Below are 25,548 nucleotides of genomic sequence, written 5' to 3'. Positions count from 1 at the left end.
GTTTTTAGTTTTTCTTTTTTGTTTATATTTTATTATTATTTAACAGTCTTTTATTAAATAATGTTAGTTCCTTTGTTGGGATTGAACTAAAATACTGTTCTTATGTTAGTTCTGAACTAATAGAATATGAACATTTGAACAGGATCTGAAACTGTAATGTCTGTAAAACTGAATTTCAGTTTGAACACAGGAACATTTTGTGATATAGCATTAGATCCTGTTGGGATCAAATAAAAATGTGTTTAGTATATGTGCATAATGTGTTTAGTATATGTGCATATTTCTGGTGTAATTAATTTCTTCAAGGAAATAATCATTTAAAAACAAGAAAAGCACCCAAGACAGATCTGCCCTCTACCCCCCACCCCCCTCAATCACCACCAAAATTTAATCATTGGTTTCTTGTGCCTGAATCAACGTTTCCTGGAAATTTCCTGAAAATCTGTCCATAACTTTTTGAGTTATCTTGCTAACAAACAAACAAGCAAACACACAAAGCAAAGTGATCAAAATACCTCCTGGCGGAGGTAAAAAGAAACAAAGAAAAAATTGCCTTTTTAACAGTATCGTGATATATCGTGTTGTGATCCTAGTATTGTGATTTGTATCGTATCACCAGATTCTTGCCGATACACAGCCCTATTCCAAATGGCGTCAGCCTAAAGCACAGGTGTCAAACATGCGGCCCGTGGGCCCAAACTGGCCCACCAAAGGTTCCAATCCAGCCCGCAGTATGACAAAAAGGACTGTGTATCAGCAAGAATCTGGTGATATGATACAAATCACAATACTAGGATCACAATACAATGTATCATGATACTGTTAAAAAGGCAATTTTTTATTTTATTTTTTTTTTTATTATTTCCTTGAAAAATTGAATTACACCAGAAATCTGCACAAACACTAAACACATTTTTATTTGATCCCAACAGGATCTAATGCTATATCACAAAATGTTCCTGTGTTTAAACTGAAATTCTGTTTTACAGACATTAGTTTCAGATCCTGTTCAAATGTTCATATTCTATTAGTTCAGAACTAACATCACAACAGTATTTTAGTTCAATCCCGATAAAGGAACGAACATGATTTAATAAAAGTGTTAAATAAGAATAAATACAATATAAACAAAAAAGAACACCAAAAAACCTACAATGAACCTCCACAATATCTGCATTTGAATAAATACCTAAAAATATTGATACAGTACTTTTTTAATATCGATACAGTATTGGGAATGAAATATCACAATATATTGTAGAAGTGATATTTTCTAACAACCCTAGTTCAAAGTCTTGAAGCACTGTTCTAATGGAGCTACGGATTCAAAGTCACTTATTTATACACAGTCTTTTATTTTTCATATCTGAAAAAAAAAAAACATGAAGCCATCGTTGAAGCAGCAGAAGATGTTTTTCCTGCCTTTGTTGTATCTTAATGACTTTTTTTGTCTTTTTCACATGGCCTCTGGACCGTTAACTCCCTGTGCCATTTGTATGTTAAAGTACATTTTCTATATTGTACAGTATCCTCAGTATATTTGTAGTGTAATTACTACATGGCTGTATTGAATAAAAGCAGTGGATGCACTCACAGAGGCATCAGGTCTTATAATTACATCAGTTTGGTTTATTTTAGACCTGATTACAGTCTTTTCTTTTCAGTCATTTTCCAGACTGCTTGGTCCTGCTGGAGCTGGTCCTGGTACCGACCCTGGACCTGTTCCTCACACATGTGGGTCAGACCAAACCCAAAGTCCACACCAGTGTCAAACATTAAACTTTCATCGATCATTTCTCAAATAGGCTCATTTTTTTAACTTAGGAACTCTATTTTATGGAACTGTTGACAACATTTCAGTATCACTGGTATAAAAAAAGATATAATCAATATAAACTGAAACCTAAAAAGGACTAAAATATTTAAATGCACTATTAACTCTAACAGTTAATGGTACAAATTTTGCGTGTGCAAACTAGAATTTTGCCTGTGGGGTTGAACTGTGGTTTACGGGTGATTAAGAGTGACTGCGAAAATGACGACAGGTGCAAACGTGTTGGAGACTGCCCTATTTAAATGAGGGTTTTACATGTTTTTTGTTGGTTTGCAGCATGAAGACTTTGGAGAGACAAAAGCACAAAGCTAAATTCAGCCCTACAGAATTAGAGGAGTTAGTAGATGAAGTAAATAAACCCTTAAATGAGCTACAGCAGAGAAGCCTGGTTTGGTCTCATTCCAGGAGTCCAGAGTGGAAACCTGACTGTCAGCCAAATCAAGGTTCTAATAGTTTTGGAGTTTTCATTATGGTTTAGTTTTATTTAGTTTTGACTTTTTTGTCTCTAATTCAGTTCATTTTAATTAATTTTTAGAGCAGGTTTGATAGTTTTTATTAGTTTTCATTTTTTTTCTAAATGCTTAGTTTTAGTTTTAGTATTAATTTTAGTTTTGTCGTGTCTTTTCTCTTCTTCACTGTCGTATTCACATAAATCCCAGACAGGACTCTGCTGCTTTGGTCTCCATGTTTTCAGCTCTAAACCAAATGATGGACCGTGAAGTACCGTATGGTGCCACTAGCTAAAATGAAACAAATTGTTTTCATATCAATCCAATCACCTGATGCAGAGAAAAGCTGGAATGAAAAGCCTGCAGATTCTTGGAGCAGGGTTAATACACAGCTGAAGAGCTCTGCTCGGACCAACAGATTTATGGCATAAACAGGAGCAACTCAGAGCAATGTTTCAGATTCCGAGGTTAAATCCTCTCGGAATATTTCCCATCATTACAAGAAGGCGTCTCTCGACATTCCTGCCCCGTTTGAGCTCAGACGAGCCCTATATGGAGCGGCTGCTTGACCAGCTCATCCAGGAATGTACAGAAGAGCTCATCCACAAAGGATTCATACAGTTTGAAAGAACATGGAACCATTTCCTGTTTCCAAACTGGACTGCGTTAAAGGCTGATGGAGCAAGAAAAACCTGATGCATCATGGGAAACTATGGCTCCGTTCACGCTGCAGACAAATGTGGCAAAAATCTGATGTTTGTGTCCATATGTGACCTGGATCTGATCAGTTAAAGGCAGTTTGAACAGCACTAATCTGACCCAGACCACTTTCATATGTGGTCCTAAATCTGACCCAGACCACTTTCATATGTGGTCCTAAATCTGACCCAGACCACTTTCATATGTGGTCCTAAATCTGACCCAGACCACTTTCATATGTGGTCCTAAATCTGACCCAGATCACTTTCATATGTGGTCCTGAATCTGATCCAGATCTGATATTTTCCAATGTGGCTTCAGACCAATATGATTTACAGTCAAATAATAACAGCAGAATAACCGACAAAAAATAATGACTGCAGATTTTCTTCGCGGTTTGATGTGAAAATTTTTTTACACTATGTCTATAAATAATGACAACTTCAATTTTTGTCTTTTAGTGCAAAAACTAACATTAAATTATGAAAATGTTTATATTTACAAACTATCCTGTAACAATAAAATGTGAATAACCTGAACAAATATGAACAACCTGAAATGTCGAAAGAAAATTCAGCCCAGTTTGAACTCTTTTCTGCCTGTTCCTCAGTGTTTAGTGTCTTTGTAGATCTGATCCAGAATGCACATGGAGAAATGATAAATTGAGGCAGAATATTGTTAAAATTACACTGATTTTTCTTAAGAAATTTCAGTTCTTTCAGGTTATTCACATTTTTTTGTTTGGATAGTTCATAGAAGTAAGTATGTCCATCATTTAATGGGGTTTTTTGCACTAAAACAAAGACAAAAATTGTCAGTTGTCATTATTTCTAGGTTATTCTGTTGTTATTTTACTGGTCCGGCCCACTGGAGATCAAATCTGGCTGAATGTGGAACCTGAAAGAACATGAGTTGGAGAGCCCTGGGTTAAAGGAAGGCGTCACAACGTCCACCATTTTACAGACAACTTTCTTAAATTAGACACTGATTTGTCGAACAGACCAGGCAATCAGAGGAAGCTGGCGTTTAAAAAAAAACAAAAAAAAAACATTTATTTTCCATGGAAAATACCATAGATTTTTTTTGTGTCTCCAAAGCTTTAACCTGGAAAGAATTATTGAAATTCTCTGCAGTAAATTTCCCGAAACCATTATTAGTTCAAGATTTAGAGACAATTCCCTTGTAATTCATCTCAACGGAGCCATAATCCATGAGAAATGAGGCTTTAAACAGTGATAAATAAACCAAAGACTGGACTGGACACACTCCTCTAAACGCAACGGAGAATGAAACAGGAGCAGAGCATGAACAGAAGGAAGAGAAACTTTTGATAATACCACAGGTGTCAAACATGCATCCTGGGGGCCAAATCTGCCCCCCCCCCCCCCCCCCCCCAGCCAAAGGTTCCATTCCGGCCCACAGGATGAAAGTGCAAAAATGAACCTGAACAGTCCAGGTCGTCCAAATCATTTTACTTCCAGTTACACATACAGACCAATGTGATCTACAGTCAAAATACCAACACAATAACCCATAAATAATGACAACGACAAATTTTCTTTATGAAAAATTATGTGGAAAAAATTTCAGTGAAAAAAATAACATTACACTGTGAAAATATTTACATTTACAAAACTATTCTTTCACAATAAAATGCAAATAAATACTTAAATATAAACAAAGATGAACATCCTGAAATGTGCAATTTGAACAATATTCTGCCTGTTACTAAATGTTTGGTGCATTTATGGATCCACTGTGATCTGGAGTTGTGTTAATAATAACAGACGGAATATTGTAGAAATTGTTCAAATTTCAGTTCCAAACTCCAAAATTTTAACAGTATTCTGCCTGTTACCAAATGTTTATGGAACAGTGTGTAATGCACATGCATAAATAATATGTCGAGGCATAATATTGTTAAAACTGCATTCATCTTTCAAATGAAATTTCTGTTTTTTCAGGTCATTCACCTCCTTTTTGTAAAATGTAAATATTTTCATAATTTAATTGGGGTTTTTTTGTACTAAAACAAAAAGAAAAACTTGGATTTGTCATTATTTATAGGTTATTAAGTCATTATTTTACTGGCCTAGCCTGCTTGACATCAAATTGGGCTGAATATGGCCCCTGAACTAAAATGAGTTTGACAGCCCTGGATAATAGGGTTAAATGAACGGACATGAGCACTGTCCACGCACGTGTGTGTGTTTGTCATAAAGGTTTAGCTCTGTCATGTCGTGGTGTGACGTTTGTTGTAATTTTCAGAAAATGCAAAAGTGGGGTTGAGTTCTCGCTTCTATTTCTGCGTTTAGATGTGTGTTTTGGGGGAAAAATCTGCATGCAGACGTACACGCAACAGTGTGTGAAATGTCCCATTTATGGATGGAGTATGAACGCCAGGTGGCATCAGCACCACCAAGACCAAGCACCTGCGTAGAATAATGATAATGGATTAGATTTCTATTGCGCTTTTTTCAAAGTGCTTTACATTATTGACCCATTATTCATTCACTCACACATGCCCCCTCATTCCTTACATGATGCAGATTCTACAGACTCCAACTGTCAGACACACATTGCTGATGAAATCCCTGAATTTATGGAGCGGCTCTGTCTTCTTTTCAGGCACCTACTGTGGAATGTCTGCTCAAACAGGCCCTGTTTTGTTCTATTTATAACCCGATTTCCCTTTTGTATTTTTTTTTTTCCTTTTTTACGTTTGTCGCTATCAAACCTGAATTAGACACGTTCCAATAACAGAGTAATGTAAAGTAATCAGACGTTAAATGAACCCTTTAAGCCCTGATGTGTCTGTGCTGACCGAGGTTCTAATAGTTTTGGATTTTTCATTATAGTTTAGTTTTATTTAGTTTTGACTTTTTTTTTCTCTAATTCAGTTCATTTTAATTTGTTTTTAGAGCAGGTTTGCTAGTTTTTATTAGTTTTCATTTTTTTCTAAATGCTTAGTTTTAGTTTAGTTTTAGTATTAATTTTAGTTTTGTCATATCTTTTCTCTTCTTCTCCGTCGTATTCAAATAAATCCCAGACAGGACTCTGCTGCTTTCTCCCAACTTTAGTCTCTATGTTTGCAGGTAGAGTGGGGACCAGAAGACGACTGGAAACCACAAGTGAACACAAGTGACGGACCGTCAAGTGTCGTATGGTGCTGCTAGCTAAAATTGCTTGAGCAAAATAAATCGATTTCGTATCAATCCGACATTGACAAAGACAAAAATGAAGGGAATTTTATCCATAATTTTTATCCGTTTTAGTTAGTTTTGTAAACACACAATACAGTTTCAGTTAGTTATTGTTTTTTTCTTTTAATTATAGTTTTTATTTATTTCAGTTAACGAAAATGGTTTTTTCAATTCTAGTTTTCGTCATTTCGTTAGTTTTCGTTAATGATAATAATCTTGGTGCTGACACGTTCTGAGTGTAGGATTCATTTTAAATATTCATAAAAATTAAACCATTTGCTCAATAAGAACATTTTCGAATTGTGCTGATAGAACACACCTTGTTCTTTCCATAGACATCTGAGCATGCTCAGTTCACCCCCAACGCCTGTGGAATGATGGGGGATAAAACACAGAGCAGTGAGTGAGACCGACTCACAATTTATGTATTTATTTATGTATTTTACATTGTTTTCCTGTCCATTTTTGTTCTTACTGTCGTTTTCATTGTCATGATTTTCCTTATTATTATTATTTTTTTAAAATGTTTTTCCAAGTTTCCAAGTCTAAGAACTGTTTATTGGAGTTCAACCAGGAATCAAAAAGCAATGTCTCAGGGTTTAAAGGGTAAAGATGCTTTCTCTATGACTCATCTGACATGTTTATCCCTTATCTGCGTCTTTCTTTATGTTTCCTCCGTGGATGACACTGTGTTGTGTTCACGTACTGATACATATATGTGTAGATAGATAGATAGATAGATGTGTACATATATGGGTGTATATATGTATGTATATCTGTACATATTGTTGGTTTAGACAAAGGGGTGAGAGCTAATAAACTGTGCTTCTCACTCCTTTTCGAATATGACTTTTTTTCTTTTTCTTTTTGTGTGTATCATTATTTTATGCTTCCTTGAATTTCCATTTCTATATTATGTTGTGCAAAGAAGTCAATTAGTAGCAATCAGGAAGCTTGTATCATTTCCATATTTGAAACTAGAAGCACTCGGAGAGCGCAGACCTCCACCAAGGCTGATCAGTGCCCCCCCCCACCCCCCCCGTGGGCCCCCCCACGCCAAGGAGGTTATGTTTTTGCCAGGGTTTGTTTGTTTGTTTGTCTGTCTGTCTGTCTGTCCGTTAGTGTGCAACATAACTCAAAAAGTTATGGACAGATTTTGATGAAATTTTCAGGGTTTGTTGGAAATGGGCCCCCCCGTGGATCCCCCACCCCCGATCACCACCAAAATTTAATCATTTCTTCCTTATCCCATTTCCAACAAACCCTGAAAATTTCATCAAAATCTGTCCATAACTTTTTGAGTTATGTTGCACACTAACGGACAGACAAACAAACAGACAGACCAACAAACAAACAAACAAACTCTGGCAAAAACATAACCTCCTTGGCGGAGGTAATAAATCAACTAAAAAAACATTTGTTTTTACTGTCGTTTTCATTGTCATGATTTTCCTTAATTTTTTTAGTACCTCCACCAGGAGGTATTGTGATCACATTGCTTTGTTTGTTTGTTAGCAACTTTACAGGAAAACTGCTACAACCACCTTTCCCAAATCTTCTCTAGGCCCTGGGACCAACCCATTAAATTTTGGGCCAAGTAGGCCAAAGTTCAAGGTCACAGCAAGGTCACAAAATCCACGATTTTCCTATCTCTCATTATTGAGCAATTTTCCAAAATTCATAAAAAAAATCAGAGTGACTCTGATTAGCCTCCAATTGGATCCACCCGTAGCTTAGAACAATATCTTATATCAGGCACAAAATTGTCCACATCCACTGTGGAATGTGGACTCTGTGGGCATTTACATTTAACATTGAAAATCCCATTTACCACACGTTTCATTATAACTCAACAAATATTGATTGGAATTGAATATAATTTGACAGACACATGACTGGTACCAAGCTTCAGCTTTTTCTGCTGTTTGGAACAACCTTGAAACTGTTGAATTTAAAAAGAAATAGTTGATCCACACATGCACACCGTTCGGGGTGCTTGGCAGAGGTTTGCGTTCTCTGAACACTTGTTACCTCTGCCTGGGGGTGTTGTGATTGCTTTGCTTTGTGTGTTTGCGTGTTTGTTTGTCTGTTAGCAAGATAACTCAAAAAGTTGACGGATTTTCCTGAAATTTTCAGGAAATGCTGATACTGGCACAAGGAAGAAATGATTACATTTTGGTGGTGATCGGGGGGGGGGGGGGGGTACGACACAGATCTGTGCCAGTCCTTTTCTTGTTTTTTTTTTGTTTTTCCAAGTTTTGACCGTGGAACTGTTTTTGGAGTTCAACCAGGCGTCAAAAAGCAATGTCTCATGGTTTAAATGGTTAAGATACTTTCGCTCTGACTCATCTGACATGTTTATCCCTTATCTTCGTCTTTCTTTATGGATGACACCATGTTGTGTTCACGTACTGATAAAGGCTCTTGGTCTTCTGGCCTCCTTCTGCTCTTTCTGTGTCAGTTCTGATTCATTCATCCCACATACCTCCAAGCGTCGTCAAAGTGACATCACTGCATCCGCTCCTTTAAAAGTAAGGTTTTAAAACCCCAAACCTCTGTGGATCCATACTGCCAGGGCCAACATCCTTTTGGAAAAACATCTGGGGGGGAAATTCAACAATAAACCTGTGATTTACACCAATTTGATAATCCCAAACAGGACGAATTCTGGGTCAAACGCCCGCCCGCCCCCCCCTCCTACGCTGCCTGTCAGACCAGACCCAGGTGAGTGGGAAAGACTGTTGGCAAGTAACGGGTTAGTGTCTGTCTCCCCCCTTCACCTCCTCGTCTCATCCCTTCATCCCCCCCAAACTCCCCCCTTCACCTCAGAGGGCTATATATCGGAGGTCGCGACTCGCCTGCATCTTCAGCATCACTCGCACCCGCAGACGCACAAACGCAGAGCAGAGCGTAGAGATGACAACGTCCACGCTGAAGCTGATCCTGATCCTGTTCTGCCTCCAGACGGGACGAGGCCGAAGGCTGAGGCCCCTGACTGGTGAGTAGGGCACCATACAGACAGGGCCATGACCTATGACCCCTGGTTCAAACGCCAATTCTACAACTGGGTAAAGGATGTTTATGGAAGTAAATCTGTGTCATCAGATTTTGAATTATAAAAGACATTGAATTTCTAGCACTGATTTTTTTTTTTTGCACTAAAATTAAGTATCTGAATTTTTTGCACCTGAATGTTTGCACCTGAATTTTTTTAATTCTAAATTTATGAACAAATGAATTCAATTTATGAACAATTGAATTCAGAGACAAAAAAGTTCAGATACTTAATTTCAGTGCAAAAAAAAGATTCTTGCTGATACACAGCCCTAAGACTGATACAAGATAAGACTTTATTTATTCTAGTGTCTTCTACAGTCTGATGGCTGTGGGGAGGATGTAGATCAAGGTTATCATAGTTTAGGATCTGTAATGAAGTATCTGAACTTTTTTTGCAGTGAAATTAAGTATCTGAACTTTTCTAATGGGACCAAAGGCAGGTTGTAATGGGATCAAATACAGGTTCCTTTCACCTTACATGTGTTTTTCTTGTATTTTTTTATATTCACTTCTTGGATTTATTTTTGCCACTTATGGGCAAGGAACCAAATATGGTAACTTCACTGACCTTGATTTTCTACATGGAATAAATAAATAAATAAAATACACAAATGAACTGAAGTCTTGTTTTGTCCTCCAATAACACACTAAGGTTCAAAGGTGGAGAGTCTGGGTTATTCCAGCTCTATACGTAAAGTGTCAGGAGATAATTTTTGTTATGATTTGGTGTTAAATAAATGAAGTTTGATTGATTGACTGAAGGTTGAACTGTTGAGTTTCAGAGTATTTCTGTGAGTGTCCTGTAAAGGGTTCATGGCTTCATTAAACAGAGAATCCTTCTTTTCTTTCCAGATCAGAAAACAGAATGGACATCAGCGCTGATGTCTGCAGATGAGAACAGACATGTGGGGGCAGTTGAGGACGGAACCCAAAGGGGGGTCAAAGGTCCCTCAGCCGTCGTGGTCCCGCTCCGGCATCGTCGCTCCACGCCGGACTCCCAGTGCGGCCTGCGCTCCGTCCTGCTGCAGGTTCGAGACCTGGGCCTGGGCTACGACTCGGACGAAAGCGTCCTGTTCAAGTACTGCGGCGGGACGTGTCCGCGCGCCCGCTCCAACCACGACCTCACCCTCTCCAACCTGCTGCTGAGCGGCGTGCTGCCGGCACCGGCGCCAGGGGAACTGTGGCACCACGCCCCCTGCTGCAGGCCCACCCACCACGAAGACATGGCCTTCCTGGATAACTCGCACCGTTGGCACAAGGTGGAGCAGCTGTCTGCGTCCGCCTGCAGCTGCGTGGGCTGAACCGGGCCAAACAGCCGTTCTATTGGACAGGTCTGCAGGTCCAGTCTCTGAGAAACCACAAGGTTATTTCCACATCCATAACTGCTGACAAGGCCGACAACTATTCTAACAGCACAAAATTAAGCTACTTTCCCCTCACGCTGGGTGATCTGTATGGAAGTAAATCTGTATCATCAGATTTTGAATTATAAAAGACATTGAATTTGTAGCACTGCATTTTTTTCACTGAAATTAAGTATCTGAATTATTTTTTTCACTAAAATTAAGTATCTGGATTTTTTTTTTGGCACTTAAATTAAGTATCTGAATTGTTTTGCACTGAAATTAAGTATCTGGATTTTTTTTTTTTTTTTTTTACAGAAATTAGGTGTCTGGGTTTTTTTTTTTCGCTGAAATTAAGTATTTAAATTTTTTTTTCCACTGAAATTAAGTATTTGAATTTTTTTGCACTGAAATTAAGTATCTGAACTTTTTTTTTTTTCACTGAAATTAAGTATCTGGATTTTTTTTTTTTTTCGCACTGAAATTAAGTATCTGAATTGTTTGTCTCTGAATTCAACTATGTTCATAAATTTAGAATTAAAAAAATTCAGATGCAATAAATTCAGATGCAAACTTTCAGGTGCAAAAATTCAGATACTTAATTTCAGTGCAAAAAAAAAAAAAAAATCAGTGTTAGAAATTCAATGGCTTTTATAATTCAGTATCTGATGACACAGATTTACTTCCGTAGGTTTGTTTGGACTCAGACTGAAGATCTCATGAGACTTGACAGATTTCTGACGTGAGTTTTATTTTGTCTGATAAAAGATGCAGATAAAGTGTCAGAAATGAGCTCTTCAAATGTAAATACATGAGTCGACAAGAAACTACTTGACGTTGCCAATAAGCTGACATGTATTTATTTGAATCTGTATTTGTCTTTTGTGCAATTTTTGGAGGAAAATACAAACGTAGATTGTGTTTGTGTTGGAATCCATGTAGCTCCACTCTGCAGACCCGGTCCATCCAAGATTGTATTTATGTAAGATAAGTTATTTATTTATTTGATGCCATTCTATTGCCGTGCTGATTAAATTATTTTATGTTTTTATCTCTTTTTTTCATTGTTTGTACAATTCCTAATAAATCCAAACCTGACAAAACTACAGTTTCTTGTTGAGTGTCATCTACATAAAGAGACAAATGACATCATTATAATATTATTTAAATGATAATGTTTATTTAGTTTGTATAAAAATACATCTCTGCCGCAAAACAAACACTGTATGTGGAGCTGACGTCTAATTAACTGGTTTAATTATAATTAAAGGACTTTGATCATGCATATTTAGCATTCGTGTAAACAGAACCAATTATCTATTAAACTAACAACAACAACAAAAAAACAATAAAACTAATCAAACTGACCAGTGTTTGTGTGGCTGTAGTTCTGTGTTAGGATTTTCCCTCAAACAGTGACAGTTCTTTTTTCTGATTAATGACCAGATTTCTCATGAATGTGTTCTTTTCTTTGTCCCTTTGACATAAAACACCAGATATTTTCAGCCTCAGTGACGTTTGCACTCACATATGCATAAGGGGAAATAGGAAACCGTCCTTTTGGGTGTTTGCAGTGAATGCGTCTCATCTACTTCCACCGTTTCTACGTTTGCGTCGGATCGTCCATCGTCTCCTCTGGTTCTGAACCCCAGACCTGGACCCGGCCCTCCATGGCCGTCAGGAGGCGGGTCTCTGACGGGTGGAACGACAGTGACTGGACCACAGCTTTTCCCACGGGCAGTTTCAACGACAAAGACCCCTGGAAGCAGAGGAGTACGAACCACAGTATGAACACAACAATATTCTGCCTCAGTTTATCATTTCCACATGTACATTATGCAATTACAGATCACAGTGGATCTACAAACACACAAAACATTTAGTAACAGGTGGAATATTATTAAAATTACAATTACTTCTCTTAAGACATTTCAGGTTGTTCCTATTTGTTCAGGTTATTCAGATATTTTTGCAATATTATACTTTGTTTTAGTGTAAATACATGAAAATATTTACATTTACAAAGAGAAAAATTTGGAGTCGTGAGTATTTAAAGGTTATTATGACCCACCTGAGACTGAATTGGTCTGAATGTGGAACCTGAACTAAAATGATTGTTAATATCTTTAGTGCAATTTTTGCACAAATTCATCCCAGGGGCCGGACTGGACCCTTTGGCGGGCCGGATTTGGCCCCCGAGCTGCATGTTTGACACCTGTGGGTTAAGGGGTGGGACCTTTCTGTGCAGTGTTGGGCAAATTATTTTTAAAAAGTAATTAGTTATAGTTACTAGTTACTTTCCCAAAAAAGTAATTGAATTAGTAATGGAATTACTCCTTCATAAAGGTAAGTAATTATTGTGTTACTTTTTTGAAAAACCTTCAAATATGTAAAAGAAAACTGATTTTTGAGCGTGTTTCATGGGCCACTTGCATAGAGTAGAACAGCAGACAGGTAATTCATTTAACTTCATATTTATTGGAGTGTGAACAAAATTAAAAACATCCCTGAAATAATAAAGCAGTGTCATCCTTTATGGGTTCTACTGCCTCTCCTTATCCTTTTGCAAATTTAAGTTAATGAAGACAAGCAATCTAACTTGAGGCGACTTCTGTCTGATTATATTGGTCCTGTCGTAGAGAAAATACTCATTCAGATGGAACCGATGTTCCCACTAAACAGATCTTCTACACCGTGACTTTTGTAAAGCTGGGGTCCACCAGGGCCCGGCTTTTCCACCACATAAGGGGATCTGCATTTATAGGAAGAAGATGCTCCTCCAGTTAATCCCACATCTCCACTTTTTTCAGTCGCTCCTCTCTGATCCAGCAGTAAATGTCTTCAGTCCAGTCAGTCAGACTGTCACTGATAACTCCTCCCCTAAATTAGCTGATAACTCCTCCCCTAAATTAGCTGCGCACGTTGCTGTGTTCAATTGAATGTGGTGTGCTGTGGACAACTCAAACTTGTAGATGTCATTAGTCGTTCAGGTGAAGACGGTGTGGGTAATTTGAATAGAAGAACGGCTCGCTAATGAACGGCTCGCAACGAATCGGTTCTTATCATTCACTGAAAAGAGCCGCTCAAAAGACTTGACTCGTCTGTGAACGTCACATCTCTTGTGCCTGGCTGAGCGAGCCAGGACGGATAACAGCTGATATCAGTAAAAAGTAACGCACCGCATTTTACTATCGGTAACAGTAACGGTGTTGTAACGTTTCAAATAGTAATTCGTTAGATTAACCGTTACTGGAAAATAACAACAGCGTTAGTAACACAGCTATTTTTAACACTGTTATTCTCAACACTGTTTCTGTGTGGAGTCTGCATGTTCTCCCAGTGTGATATGTAATATGGGAGAAATGAAGAGCTTTAAGAATGCTGCTATAAAATGGACTGGGTTTATTTGGATATGTGTAAGATTTTTGGGAGTTATTTTGTGGAGGTTAATGGGACTTCGTGGTCAGTAGAAGAAGATGGGATAAAGCAGTGTTTTTCAACCTTGGGGTCAGGATGCCACATCGGGTCGCCTGAAATTTCTAGTAATTGATAAAAATAAAAACTTACTAATAAAAAATCTGTGTTGGGTTGACAGAGCCAATCCCAGTCCATATCAGACAAACTGTGGTTGTGAAACTGCAGCACTGTGGTTCTGTTTATCTGTCAAAGGTTCATTGTGGTCGCTTTCAGATGCTGCAGCTCTTTCATAATTCATAGTTTGAGTCATTGTTTGTTCAGTATTAACTGTCAGCCTTGTAAATCCAAGATGGACTGACTGTACATATCCTGACCAAGGAAAATCCAATTCTCCCTTTGTGCAGTAATCTACACCTAGATTTACTGCCTCCATCCACAATAATATACATTATATAGACTAAATGTCCTCTAACATTAACCTGGATTTGAAACAGAGGACAGAAAACTATTACAGGATCAAAAACTAATTAATTTTAGCCAAAAAAAAAGTCTCTGTTTTGAATGTCTGGGGTCACCAGAAATTTGTGACATTAAAATGGGGTCAGGAGTAAAAAAAAGGTTGGAAACCACTGGGATAAGGGGACGGGAGGCTACAAGTCACACTCAATCCAGCTCCTTTACCAATATGTTTCTTTTATGTTTACCTCCGTCAGGAGGTATTGTGATCACTTTGCTTTGTTTGTTTGTTTGTTTGCGTGTTTGTTTGTTTGTTAGCAACTTTACGGGAAAACTCTTCCAACCACTTTTCCCAAATTGTCCCCACAGATAGGCCTAGGCCCTGGGACCAACCCATTAAATTTTGGGCCAAGTAGGCCAAAGTTCAAGGTCACAGCAAGGTCACAAAATCTACCATTTTCCTATCTGTCATCATTGAGCAATTTTCCCAAAATTCATCAAAAATTCAAAACGACTCCGATTAGCCTCCAATTTGATCCACCCGTAGCTTAGAACAATATCTTGTATCTGGCACAAAATTGTCCACATCCACTGTGGAATGTGGACTCTGTGGACATTTACATTTAACACTGAAAATCCCATTTACCACATATTTTTCATTATAACTCAACAAATATTGATTGGAATTGAATATAATTGGACATACACATGACTGGTACCAAACTTCAACTTTTTCTGCTGTATGGAACAACCTGGAAACTGTTTAATTTAAAAAGAAATTGTCGATCAACACATGCACACCGTTCGGGGTGCTTGGCGGAGGTTTGCGTTCTCTGAACACTTGTTTTCTTTGTCGTTTTTGTTTTTTAAATGTAGATAATCAAAGTAAAAAAAACAAACAAAAAAACAAGTAAACCTGAGGCTGTGTGTAAGATGCATCTGTAAATGAGCCTGACCTCGACCAGGTCCCAGCAGTAGACGTGACCGTCCTCTGAGCAGCTCAACACATGAGTGTCTTTACTGGACAGACAACAGTCCAGCTTGTAGCCCTTCATCTTGTGTCCTTTGTACCTGAACAAACAAAAAACACAAATTAGTGAAATTCTACCAGCAGCATTAACATCACAAAAAAAGTATGGTCTCAATAAAAGTTCAATAAATGTCTTAGAAACCTTCCTGTTAGATACGTATACACTTGAATTTGAACAACATACTAAGGCCCAATCGCAGTTCACCCCTTGGCCCCTCCCCCTTAGCCCCTCCCCTCCAACTCATTGAGAATTGGGACACCCTTTCCTCTTCATATGAATGTGCAAAATGGAGGGTTCAGGGGGAGGGGCCAAGGGGCGAACTGGGATTAGGCCATGGTGTTAGTAGATCTAAAACTGTATTCACACCTGGAAAGTCCTTTGGTCCAGTTATCTGATTTGGATCAAATTTGGACTTTATTTTTTTCATTTGGTTCGATCACATGCTCATTGCTCTTTTTACTATTGGACCAAAATGCGTAAGGGTCAAACACAGTATTTGAAATCTCTCTGATGGGACATTTTAGAGACAATTTGACTGATTAGTGTTGCTAAATGACCCACATTTTCACTTTTAAATTCATTTTTGCTTTAGTTGGACCATAAGGGATTATCCAAAACAACGAGCTACTTTATATTGAAATAAATGTTGGAATGGAAATTAATTAAAGTTCGCTCTCTGACGGGACATTACTGTGTTTTGACCCGTAAACAGAAGCATGTGACAAACTGCGCTGGCACTGGACAGAAAAGTCGGGGGTGGGGTCAGTCAGAGACGGTGGGTGTTGATGAAAACAAACATGGAGGTCCTACGTACAGTTATCGTTTTCGGAATATGTCTTCTATTTTTACAGACACAAATGTCTGAAAATAATGTGAACTGTCCAGATCAGCTGATTGGAGCCGGTTTGGTCAAATGGACATGGGACCAAATGTCCATGAGACATTCAGCGTCCTCATTGGTCCACGTCTGTCCATGACTCATGGGTGCTGCTGTTAGCTCTGACTACCCATGAGGCTCGGCGCCTTCCAGAGGCTACGGTGGCTCAGCAAGAACAAAAAGGCTCATGGTCTCTTGGTTTGTTTGGGCTGGAGGACGGTTCTGTTCACAGCAGAACTGAACCGACCCAGAGTCCGTTTGGAAGCAGAAGAGGTGGACCCAGACCACCTCTTCTAGGTGGTCTGGGTCCACCTCTTCTAGATGTTCCGGGTCCACCTCTTCTAGGTGGTCTGGGTCCACCTCTTCTAGATGTTCCGGGTCCACCTAGGTCCACCTTTTCTAGGTGGTCCTGGTCCACTTGTTTGGTTCCAATCAGAGTTCGCTTGTTTGTGTTCACACCTAAAAAAAGTCTGGACTTTCAGGGGAAATGAACTCTGGTCCGTTTTAAGCGAACCAAAGGAAGTCGGTGTGAATCCGGTGTGTCTAATGCCCCGTTTCCACTGTGTGGTATCGGCTCGACTCAATTCGACTCAGCTCAGCCTTTTTGCGATTCCATTACAAAAAAAGACCTGGAATCTGGTACCCAGTACTACTTTTTTGGTACCACCTCCACCGAGGTTCCAGGACTGGGGACCAGATACTAAAACGTGACGTGTACACACTGCAGACCACTGATTGGTCAGACAGTTTTCTCTGTGACCTGTCGTTTTACAAAAAACAGATGCAGAAGTGGACAGTAAATATGTCGGTACGTTAATCCACATGATAACAGCCCAAAACTACACCATGGTCGGGCCAGGAGATTCAGTCTTTGGTGGCTAACGTAAAAATTCAGACGAGACAACGCAACGAGCGACTTTATCAGCAACTCTCTGAACAGACGACATGGAAGTAACGCACCGCATCCAGGTACTGTAAAGTCGGTAGTATCTTGTAATGGAAACGGTCTCCAGGAATACCGAGTCGAGCCGAGCCGGTTCCACGTAGTGGAAACGCGGCGTAAGTGTGGTTTGGTACAATGTGTTCTGCTGTTGAAAGATAGGAATATACGACCTATACCACTTTTTAAAAACAAAAGTAAAATGAAAGCTGAGGAGCACATCATGTTGTACGTAGGACTGAAGGCCACTCACTCTCCCAACATTTCTCCGGTGCTTTTATCCAACAGTCGGACTGCTGAGTCCAGACTGGAGCTCAGTGTGCACTGTCCATCCTGACTGAAACACACACAGGTGATGGGACCTGAAACACACACACACAGACACCGTTAGGGCTGGGCTCCCACTGTGGGGGGGGGTCCAGTAGAACAGTACCACTCTGACTGTACGGAGGGAAAGCTACGTACACATGTGGTTTGTGGGTTTGTGACTAGGACTGTGTGATAACTCCAGGGTTCTGACACATTTTTCAAGGTCAAATTCAAGCATTTTTAAATGAACATAGTTGAATTCAGAGACAAACAAGACAGATACTTAATTTCAGTGCAAAAAAAAAAATTCAGTGCTACAAAATTCATTGTCTTTTATAATTCAAAATCTGATGACACAGATGTACTTCCATATATGAGGCTAAAGAGATTATTCATGTTGAATGCTGTAAAAGCTGAAAATGGAAAGGAAAACCTACTGTCGATGAAGTCCACATGCAGCTGTCCCATCCTCAGGTCGTAGCGCCTCACTCTTCCATCCACTGACCCTGTTAGCAGCTCATGTTGCGCCACCTTCAGACTGCTGATGCTGTCCCGGGCCTCGTCTAAAACCTGGATGGGCTCAAACCTGCGGGACCTGGTGTCCCAGCACCGCACTGTCCCATCTATGGACCCTGCACCAGGTAGACACACAAGTAAATGTGTCCTGACACAGTAACAGGAGGGTTTTGTGTTGTAAATCTGTGTCATCAGATTTTGAATTATAAAAGACATAGAATTTGTAGCACTGATTCTTTTTTATCACTGAAATTAAGCATCTGCATTTTTTTTGCACTGAAATTAAGTGTTTGATTTTGTTTGCACTGAAATTAAGGATCTGGATTTTTTTTTGCACTGAAATTAAGTATCTGAACTTTTTTGCACTGGAATTAAGTATCTGAATTTTTTTTTGCAATGAAATTAAGTATCTGAATTGTTTGTCTCTGAATTCAACTATGTTCATAAATTTAGAATTAAAAAAATTCAGGTGCAAAAAATTCAGGTGCAAAAATTCTGATACTTAATTTCAGTGCAAAAAAAAAAAAATCAGTGCCAGAAATTCAATGTCGTTTATAATTCAAAATCTGATGACACAGATTTACTTCCATAGTAGTTGTAGTTATAATAGGTGAACACTGACTCACCAGACAGGATGACAGTTGCTTCCTCATTAAATTGGACGCAGTTGACTTTCTGGGATGAAAAAGACGGATAAAAAAGATGAACAAACATGGATGAATGCTGTATATATGTTGCTGTTTAAAAGACTAGGATCAATATTGGTAGTTGAGATAAGGACATTTCATTTCATTTCATTTCGTTCATGGTTGTGCATTTCATCAGCAGACATTCACTAATCATCAGGTGAACAAACATGTACACACCCATGCTTTAAAAGGAGCAGGATGAAGAAAATCTTGTATTTCCTGCCCCTTTCTAAATAATAATAGCCTTAATGGTTATCTATACACAACTAGCTACAAAATCATATTGTATAAAGTCAGACAAACCAAACAAAATACATCCAAAGATAATACAAAATGAAAACAAAACCAAGTGCAAAACATGATTTACTTGAATTAAATTAAGTTTTCTCTTCTGTTGTATATTTAGCAATGATTACATTGAACTTTTTTTTTTGTTTGTTTGTTTGTTTTCATGTGTAAACAGTGTGTTAATTGTAAATATGGTTCGGCAAAATAAGTCTGAACTTCAGCCTGAACCCTTTCAGTTGTATTATATATGGAACAACGGATATGTTGGTTTGGTTTGTATGGAAGTAAATCTGTGTCATCAGATTTTGAATTATAAAAGACATTGAATTTCTAGCACTGATTTTTTTTTTTGCACTGAAATTAAGTATCTGAATTTTTTCCATTTGAATTTTTTTTTTTATTCTAAATTTATGAACATAGTTGAATTCAGAGACAAACAATTCAGATACTTAATTTCAGTGCAAAAAAAATTCAGATACTTAATTTCAGTGAAAAAAAAAAAAAAAAAATCAGTGCTACAAATTCAATGTCAATGACACAGATTTACTTCCATATAATTAATGACCGAATAAAACTACTACTTCACTTCTATTAAACTAATGAAGAGGAAAACTGACCCCTGCGTGACCTCTGAGTTTCCGTGTGACTTGTCCTGTGGCGACGTCCCATAAGATGACAGTTTTATCTGAGCTGCAGGAGCAGAGCTGACTGTTGTCGTAGGAACTGTGGAAACAAGCACAATGAGAAATAAACACAAATTATACGAGAGGTCCAACGGTACAGGTAGTCCACGGTTCGGTCGGGACCAAGGTTTTTGGGCCACCGTTTCAATTCAGTTTCGGTTTGTGTTTGGAGAACAGTTTTTTTTCTCCCAAAGTTATATTTTTTATTTTGTTTGTCAGCAAAAACTGAATGCACGCGGGTACGGCTGGGTTTTGGAAAAGTGGTGGATCTGTGCAGGACTCTGATGTGTGTTGAGTCTAAAGCCAGTGACACAGACACAGACAAACTTGTCCATGTTATTGTCTCCTCAAGGCTTGACTACTGTAACGCCCTTCTTTATGGGATCCCCAAAAAACAGCTACAAAAACTCCAGTCCATCCAAAACAGCGCTTCCAGAAGCCTCAAACGGACCCATAAACTGGAACACATCAGTCCCGTTCTCCAGAACCTCCACTGGCTACTAATCCCCTTCAGAATTAATTATAAGACCACCCTCATCACCTTCAATTGCTTCCATAGAAACGCCCCCGACTACCTCCAGGACCTCCCTCTTCTCCTCTGCCCCCCCCCCATATCTTGACCTCCCTCCCTGACCACCTCAGACCTCCTCAGTCACTGGACTCCTTCAAAAAGGGGCTAAAAACATTCCCGTTTAGACCGGCTTTTTATGACCCACCATGATGCTCTGTTTCATTCGCTGAAGTCCTTTATTCTTGATGTACACTACCAGTCAAAAATTTTACAACACTCAAATGTTTCCAGTTTTGTATTGAAATTCCAGCAATTCCAGTCCAATGAACAGCTTGAAATGGTACAAAGGTAAGCGGTGAACTGCCAGAGGTAAAAAAAAAAAAAAAAAAAAAAAAAGGTAAGGTTAAACAAACTAAAAAATAATGTACATTTCAGAATTATACAAAAAGGCCAACAAGAAATGGGTTAACAACTTAAAGCAGTTCTGCAGCAATGGAGGTTGATTAAGCCTCGAAAGTTGGTGCTACCAGTTCCTACAGGGCTCTGCTGGACCTCCTCCTGTCTGCATTTCCCAGTCCAGTTTCTGAGTGCCTTTGGATGGTGAAGGAAACTGGACTTACTGACACCTGGACTTTCTTGGACATTTCTCTGTAGGACAGACCTACATTTTTCAGTGTTATGATTAGGGCTGCAGCTATCGAGTATTTTAGTATTCGAGCATTCTACTGAAAATTCCTTTGATTAATCAAGAAATCGGATTAAAACTTATTTTTGCTTAGTTAAAGAGCAATTATAAACACACAAGAGGAAATAAGGTATTTCGCTTAATAATGAAGGATCAACTGGTTTCCTTTTTTTGTGTGATAATTAACAGTTTTATTTCTTAAATTCATATTGTGCATATACAACAAAATGTATTTTCTTGACTAGAAACATTTCCGGAGAGGCAATTGCAAACACAAATAAAAATAAATAAAACACAAATAAAAATAAATAAAATTTAATTACTTTCAACTTAGTATGTCTTGTAAGTACCAAAAATATAAGGGCATTAATAAATAAATAAATACAAAAGGCATAAACATTGCCTTTTTGCTGTGCAACTGAACTTTGGCAGCTGTAAGTTTCAGAATTTACAATTTAGACATAACAGGAATGTGTTGTGGCATATAAGAGCCAAGAACATTTGAACGGGAACTTGGAAGGAGTCCATGCATGAACAGTTTTACACATTTCTGCTATATTCAGGAGAATCAAGGCAATGCCCCCCCACCTTATCTGTCTGTCTCATAACCTATAACCTTTCTCATAACCTAAAGCCTTTCGAGGCTTGATCAACCTCCATTGCTGCAGAACTGCTTTAAGTTGTTAACCCATTTCTTGTTCGCGTTTTTGTATAATTCTGAAATTATTTTTCAGTTTTGTTTAACCTTACCTTTTTTTTTTTTTTTTTTTTTTTTACCTCTGGCAGTTCACCGCTTACCTCTCTACCATTTCAAGCTGTTCATTGGACTGGAACTGCTGGAATTTCAATACAAAACTGGAAAAATTGGGGTGTTGTAAAACTTTTGACCGGTAGTGTAGTATTTTATTTTTTATTAGACTGTCTTCTCTCTGTAGCACTTTGAGATTCTGCTGAATGAAAAGTGCTTTATAAATGCTATTTATTATATTATTATTATTATTATTATTGTTAAAGCCACTTGTCTGTCCGCTGTCTCTCACGGGGGGGCGGGGCTTCCCTGTGCTGCGTGCTCACATGCATGTCGAGTGAACAAAAGAGAGAGAGAGAGAGAGAGAGAGAGAGAGAGAGAGAGAGAGAGAAATCAATTGTAAAACTGAAAACCCGTGGTCCATAAAGGCAGATTGTCCCATGGAGGGTAGACCAAACAGTTCACGGTTTTCCCGACTGTCACTGCATCCTTAAGGTTTTCTGTTTTTTTCAAGCACTGACAAAGAAACAAGACACCTGATATTTGTGCAAACCTGTCATTTTGAATCTGTGCTTCTACCTGTGTCATCAGTTTATCTTTGCTGCAGAGTTTGTAAACTACGCTGAAATGAGTGAAGAGACGGTGTTAAGTTCCTCACCCGTCAGCATCCAGAACCTCGTATCCATGGCCACTGTACGTCTTCAGTAACGTCCCTCGACTCACAGTCCACAGCTTTAGAGACTTATCACTGCCGCAGGAAAGAAGGTAGTTTCCATCAACTGACCAAAACAGAACAAGAAAGAGCAAAGTGTTAGTTTGAAATCTGGAGGATGCTGCCGTTTAAAAGTCTGTGACAATTTATTTTAGAACTATATGTTTAATGGACTTTTTTGTACATATTAAACATTCAATATTCATTTGTACAGTGTTGGTTTGAACTAAAATCCATAGTCTGTACCCCCACCCCACCTCACTCCTCACATGAACACAACATCATTTCACTGTCTTACTGTCAGTGCAAAAGAAAATAAATGTTAGATGAGATAAATAAAAATATTATAGATATTCAAATACAACCATAAGCTACCTTAATTTTTTATATTTTATTATACGTCGCAGGAGAAAAAAAAACGTTCTGAAAATTAATTTTTAAAAGTAGTTCATAGCGTTTGTGATAATAATATATTAAGTACTAATACCAAATATACTAGATTCATGAGGTAATTATTGGAGAAAAGTATTTTATTCATCATTAAATTTAATCTTTGACACTACTTTAAAGGAAAACACTTAATGTTGCCTGGAAGGGAGTTTGGAGTATGATTACTCCAAAAGTACACAGTAAAAGTAGTTTTTAGTGTTTGTGATAAATATATATATATCTAAGGTAATAAACAGAGAGTCAGAGCTGGTTTGACCGCAGTGGGTCAATGCACTAGTTTACTTCACATGTGTCCACAGGTTTTTCCACACTGCCGTTTGTTCTTTTTTCTTTTCTTCATTTCCATTCTCTTTCCACTCAGTCCAACTGGTCTAGGCTGATGGATGCCTACTTTGATCCCACTCCTGTTGGAGGTTTTTTCCTTTGTAAAGAGAAGAAAAAAACCTCCAACAGAGTTTATCTTCATGTTCTCTCAGTTTTGTTGGGTTTCATCTCATCTTGTGATACACATTCAGGCTTTTACCGTTGAAGCGGACAGCTCTGACGGCTCCTTGCTGACAGTCTATGGTCCTCAGGAGATGTTGAGGAAGCTGCGGAGCCTGAGGTCTGGGCTGAGGAAACGCCATGGAACAGCCTGCACCGACAAATATCAACAACATATGTAAATAACAATTTCCACTTGCGAGTTAGATAAGATAAGATAAGATAAGATAAGATAAGATAAGATAAGATAAGATAAGACATGTCAGCCATGAAGAGGAGAATGTGTACCAAATTCATCGAGTCGCAATTTGCTGAGAAATGTTCCCTGCTCACTCTGGTTCATTAATTTTTCTCTTTTCTGACTGTAGGGCAGGGGTCTCAAACATGTGTCCCGGGGACCAAATGCATCCCACCAAAGGTTCCAATCCGGCCCCTGGGATGAAATTGCAAAGTGCAAAAATTCCACAGTCAAGACTGTGGAACTCATTTTAGTTCAGGTTCCACATACAGACCAATATGATCTACAGTCAAATAATAACAGCAGAATAACCGACAAAAAAGAATGACTCCAGATTTTCTTCTGGGTTTGATGTGAATTTTTTTTATTACATTATGTCTATAAAAATGACAACTTCAAATTTTTGTCTTTGTTTTAATGCAAAAAATAACATTAAATTATGAAAATATTTACTTTTACAAACTATCCTGTAACAATAAAATGTGAATAACCTGAACAAATATGAACAACCTGAAATGTCTAAAGAAAATTAAGCACAGTTTTGACAATTTTCTGCCTGTTCTTCAGTGTTTAGTGTCTTTGTAGATCTGATCCATAATGAAGATATATAAATGATAAGTTGAGGCAGAATATTGTTAAAATTGTACGTATTTTTCTTGAGAAATTTCAGTTTTGTCAGGTTATTCACATCTTTTTTGTTTGAATAGTTTATAAAAGTAAGTATTTTCATAATTTAATGGGGGGGGGGTTGCACTAAAACAAAGACAAAAGTTTGGAGTTGTCATGATTTATGGGTTATTCTGTTATTATTTTACTTGTTCGGCCCACTGGAGATGAACTTGGGCTGAATGTGGAACCTGAAAGAAAATGAGTTTGAGAGCCCTGCTGTAGGGTATGAAATTAATTGTGCATTATTCAACCTCTTAACACCATCATAGCTGTGTAGCAATTAAGTAATTAATAATATTGTAAGATACTGCAGTTACGTTTTTTTTTTTTGTTTTTTGTTTTAATCTGTTAAATATTAAAGAATGTGCAAACTGTAAGGCATATAAAACTTTCAGAAGTTAAATCTTAAATAGACAACACACAAAATAAATAACAATAAAAACAGATATTGCCGAAAACTATATCACCTTTGGCTGGGGATGCAGCTTTCGGAAGGGAGCAGAATTCAGTGCAAAATCAAATTCAGATACTTAATTTCAGTGCAAAAAAAATCCAGATACTTAATTTCAGTGCAAAAAAAAAAAAAAAAAATCAGATACTTAATTTCAGTGCTAAAAAAATTCAATGCTACAAATTCAATGTCTTTTATAATTCTAAATCTGATGACACAGATTTACTTCCATAAACATGATGTGCCTTTATTAGTCGCATAGACGGAAATTCCAGGTTTACAGCAGCAAAGTACAAAAGCACACAGAGCAAAAAGAAGTGCAAAATCAAAATAAACACAACTCAACAAAGCTATATATACTATATCCAGCTGTGCACATGCTGATCATGCCACAGGTTTATACAGTTTACCATTCGCATTTCATTTTAAAGTTTTTAAGTATATATTTGTTAAATCTAGGTTTAACTATGATTTATATTTCTAACTAAATAAGACAGAAAACATCAACACTTATATTTGAAGACTATTATATTTGTATTGACAGCATGTGTTAGCTTTATAATTTCTACTAACGTCAGCCTTTCGTACTAATTAATTCGCTCACTCACTCTTTGTACCAACCGGTCCAGTTTCAGCAGCATATCATCTTGAGTGCCCTGTTGTAGAAAACATTCATTCGTACTTTTTAAGCTTTGTATAAACATTTATTTACACCAACAGACTCTCCCATTCAATTAAACTAGCATGTTAGCCGGTGCACGCAATGAACGCTGGGAGTACACACTTCTATCAAAATAAAAGTTTTACTAT

General features: G+C 38.0%; 1 protein-coding gene across 1 annotated transcript; it reads right to left on the bottom strand.

The window, feature by feature from the left end:
• Nucleotides 1–11,439: 11,439 nt before the first annotated feature.
• wdr83 (WD repeat domain containing 83) lies at nt 11,440–25,495 on the bottom strand. Its single transcript, XM_030125191.1, has 9 exons — nt 25,347–25,495; nt 23,421–23,531; nt 22,394–22,514; nt 19,726–19,831; nt 18,758–18,806; nt 18,053–18,247; nt 17,560–17,668; nt 15,415–15,529; nt 11,440–12,344 (listed from the first exon to the last, which is right to left on the bottom strand). Exons 2-9 carry the CDS (start codon nt 23,521–23,523, stop codon nt 12,189–12,191), a joined length of 954 nt encoding a protein of 317 aa, XP_029981051.1. The 5' UTR covers nt 23,524–23,531; nt 25,347–25,495; the 3' UTR covers nt 11,440–12,188.
• Nucleotides 25,496–25,548: the final 53 nt, after the last annotated feature.

Source organism: Sphaeramia orbicularis, chromosome 1 (genome assembly GCF_902148855.1).
Source record: "Sphaeramia orbicularis chromosome 1, fSphaOr1.1, whole genome shotgun sequence".
NCBI classification, from domain to species: domain Eukaryota; kingdom Metazoa; phylum Chordata; class Actinopteri; order Kurtiformes; family Apogonidae; genus Sphaeramia; species Sphaeramia orbicularis.
The sequence above is the reverse complement of the archived record's forward strand: the minus strand, read 5'-3'. Positions and strand labels throughout refer to the sequence as shown.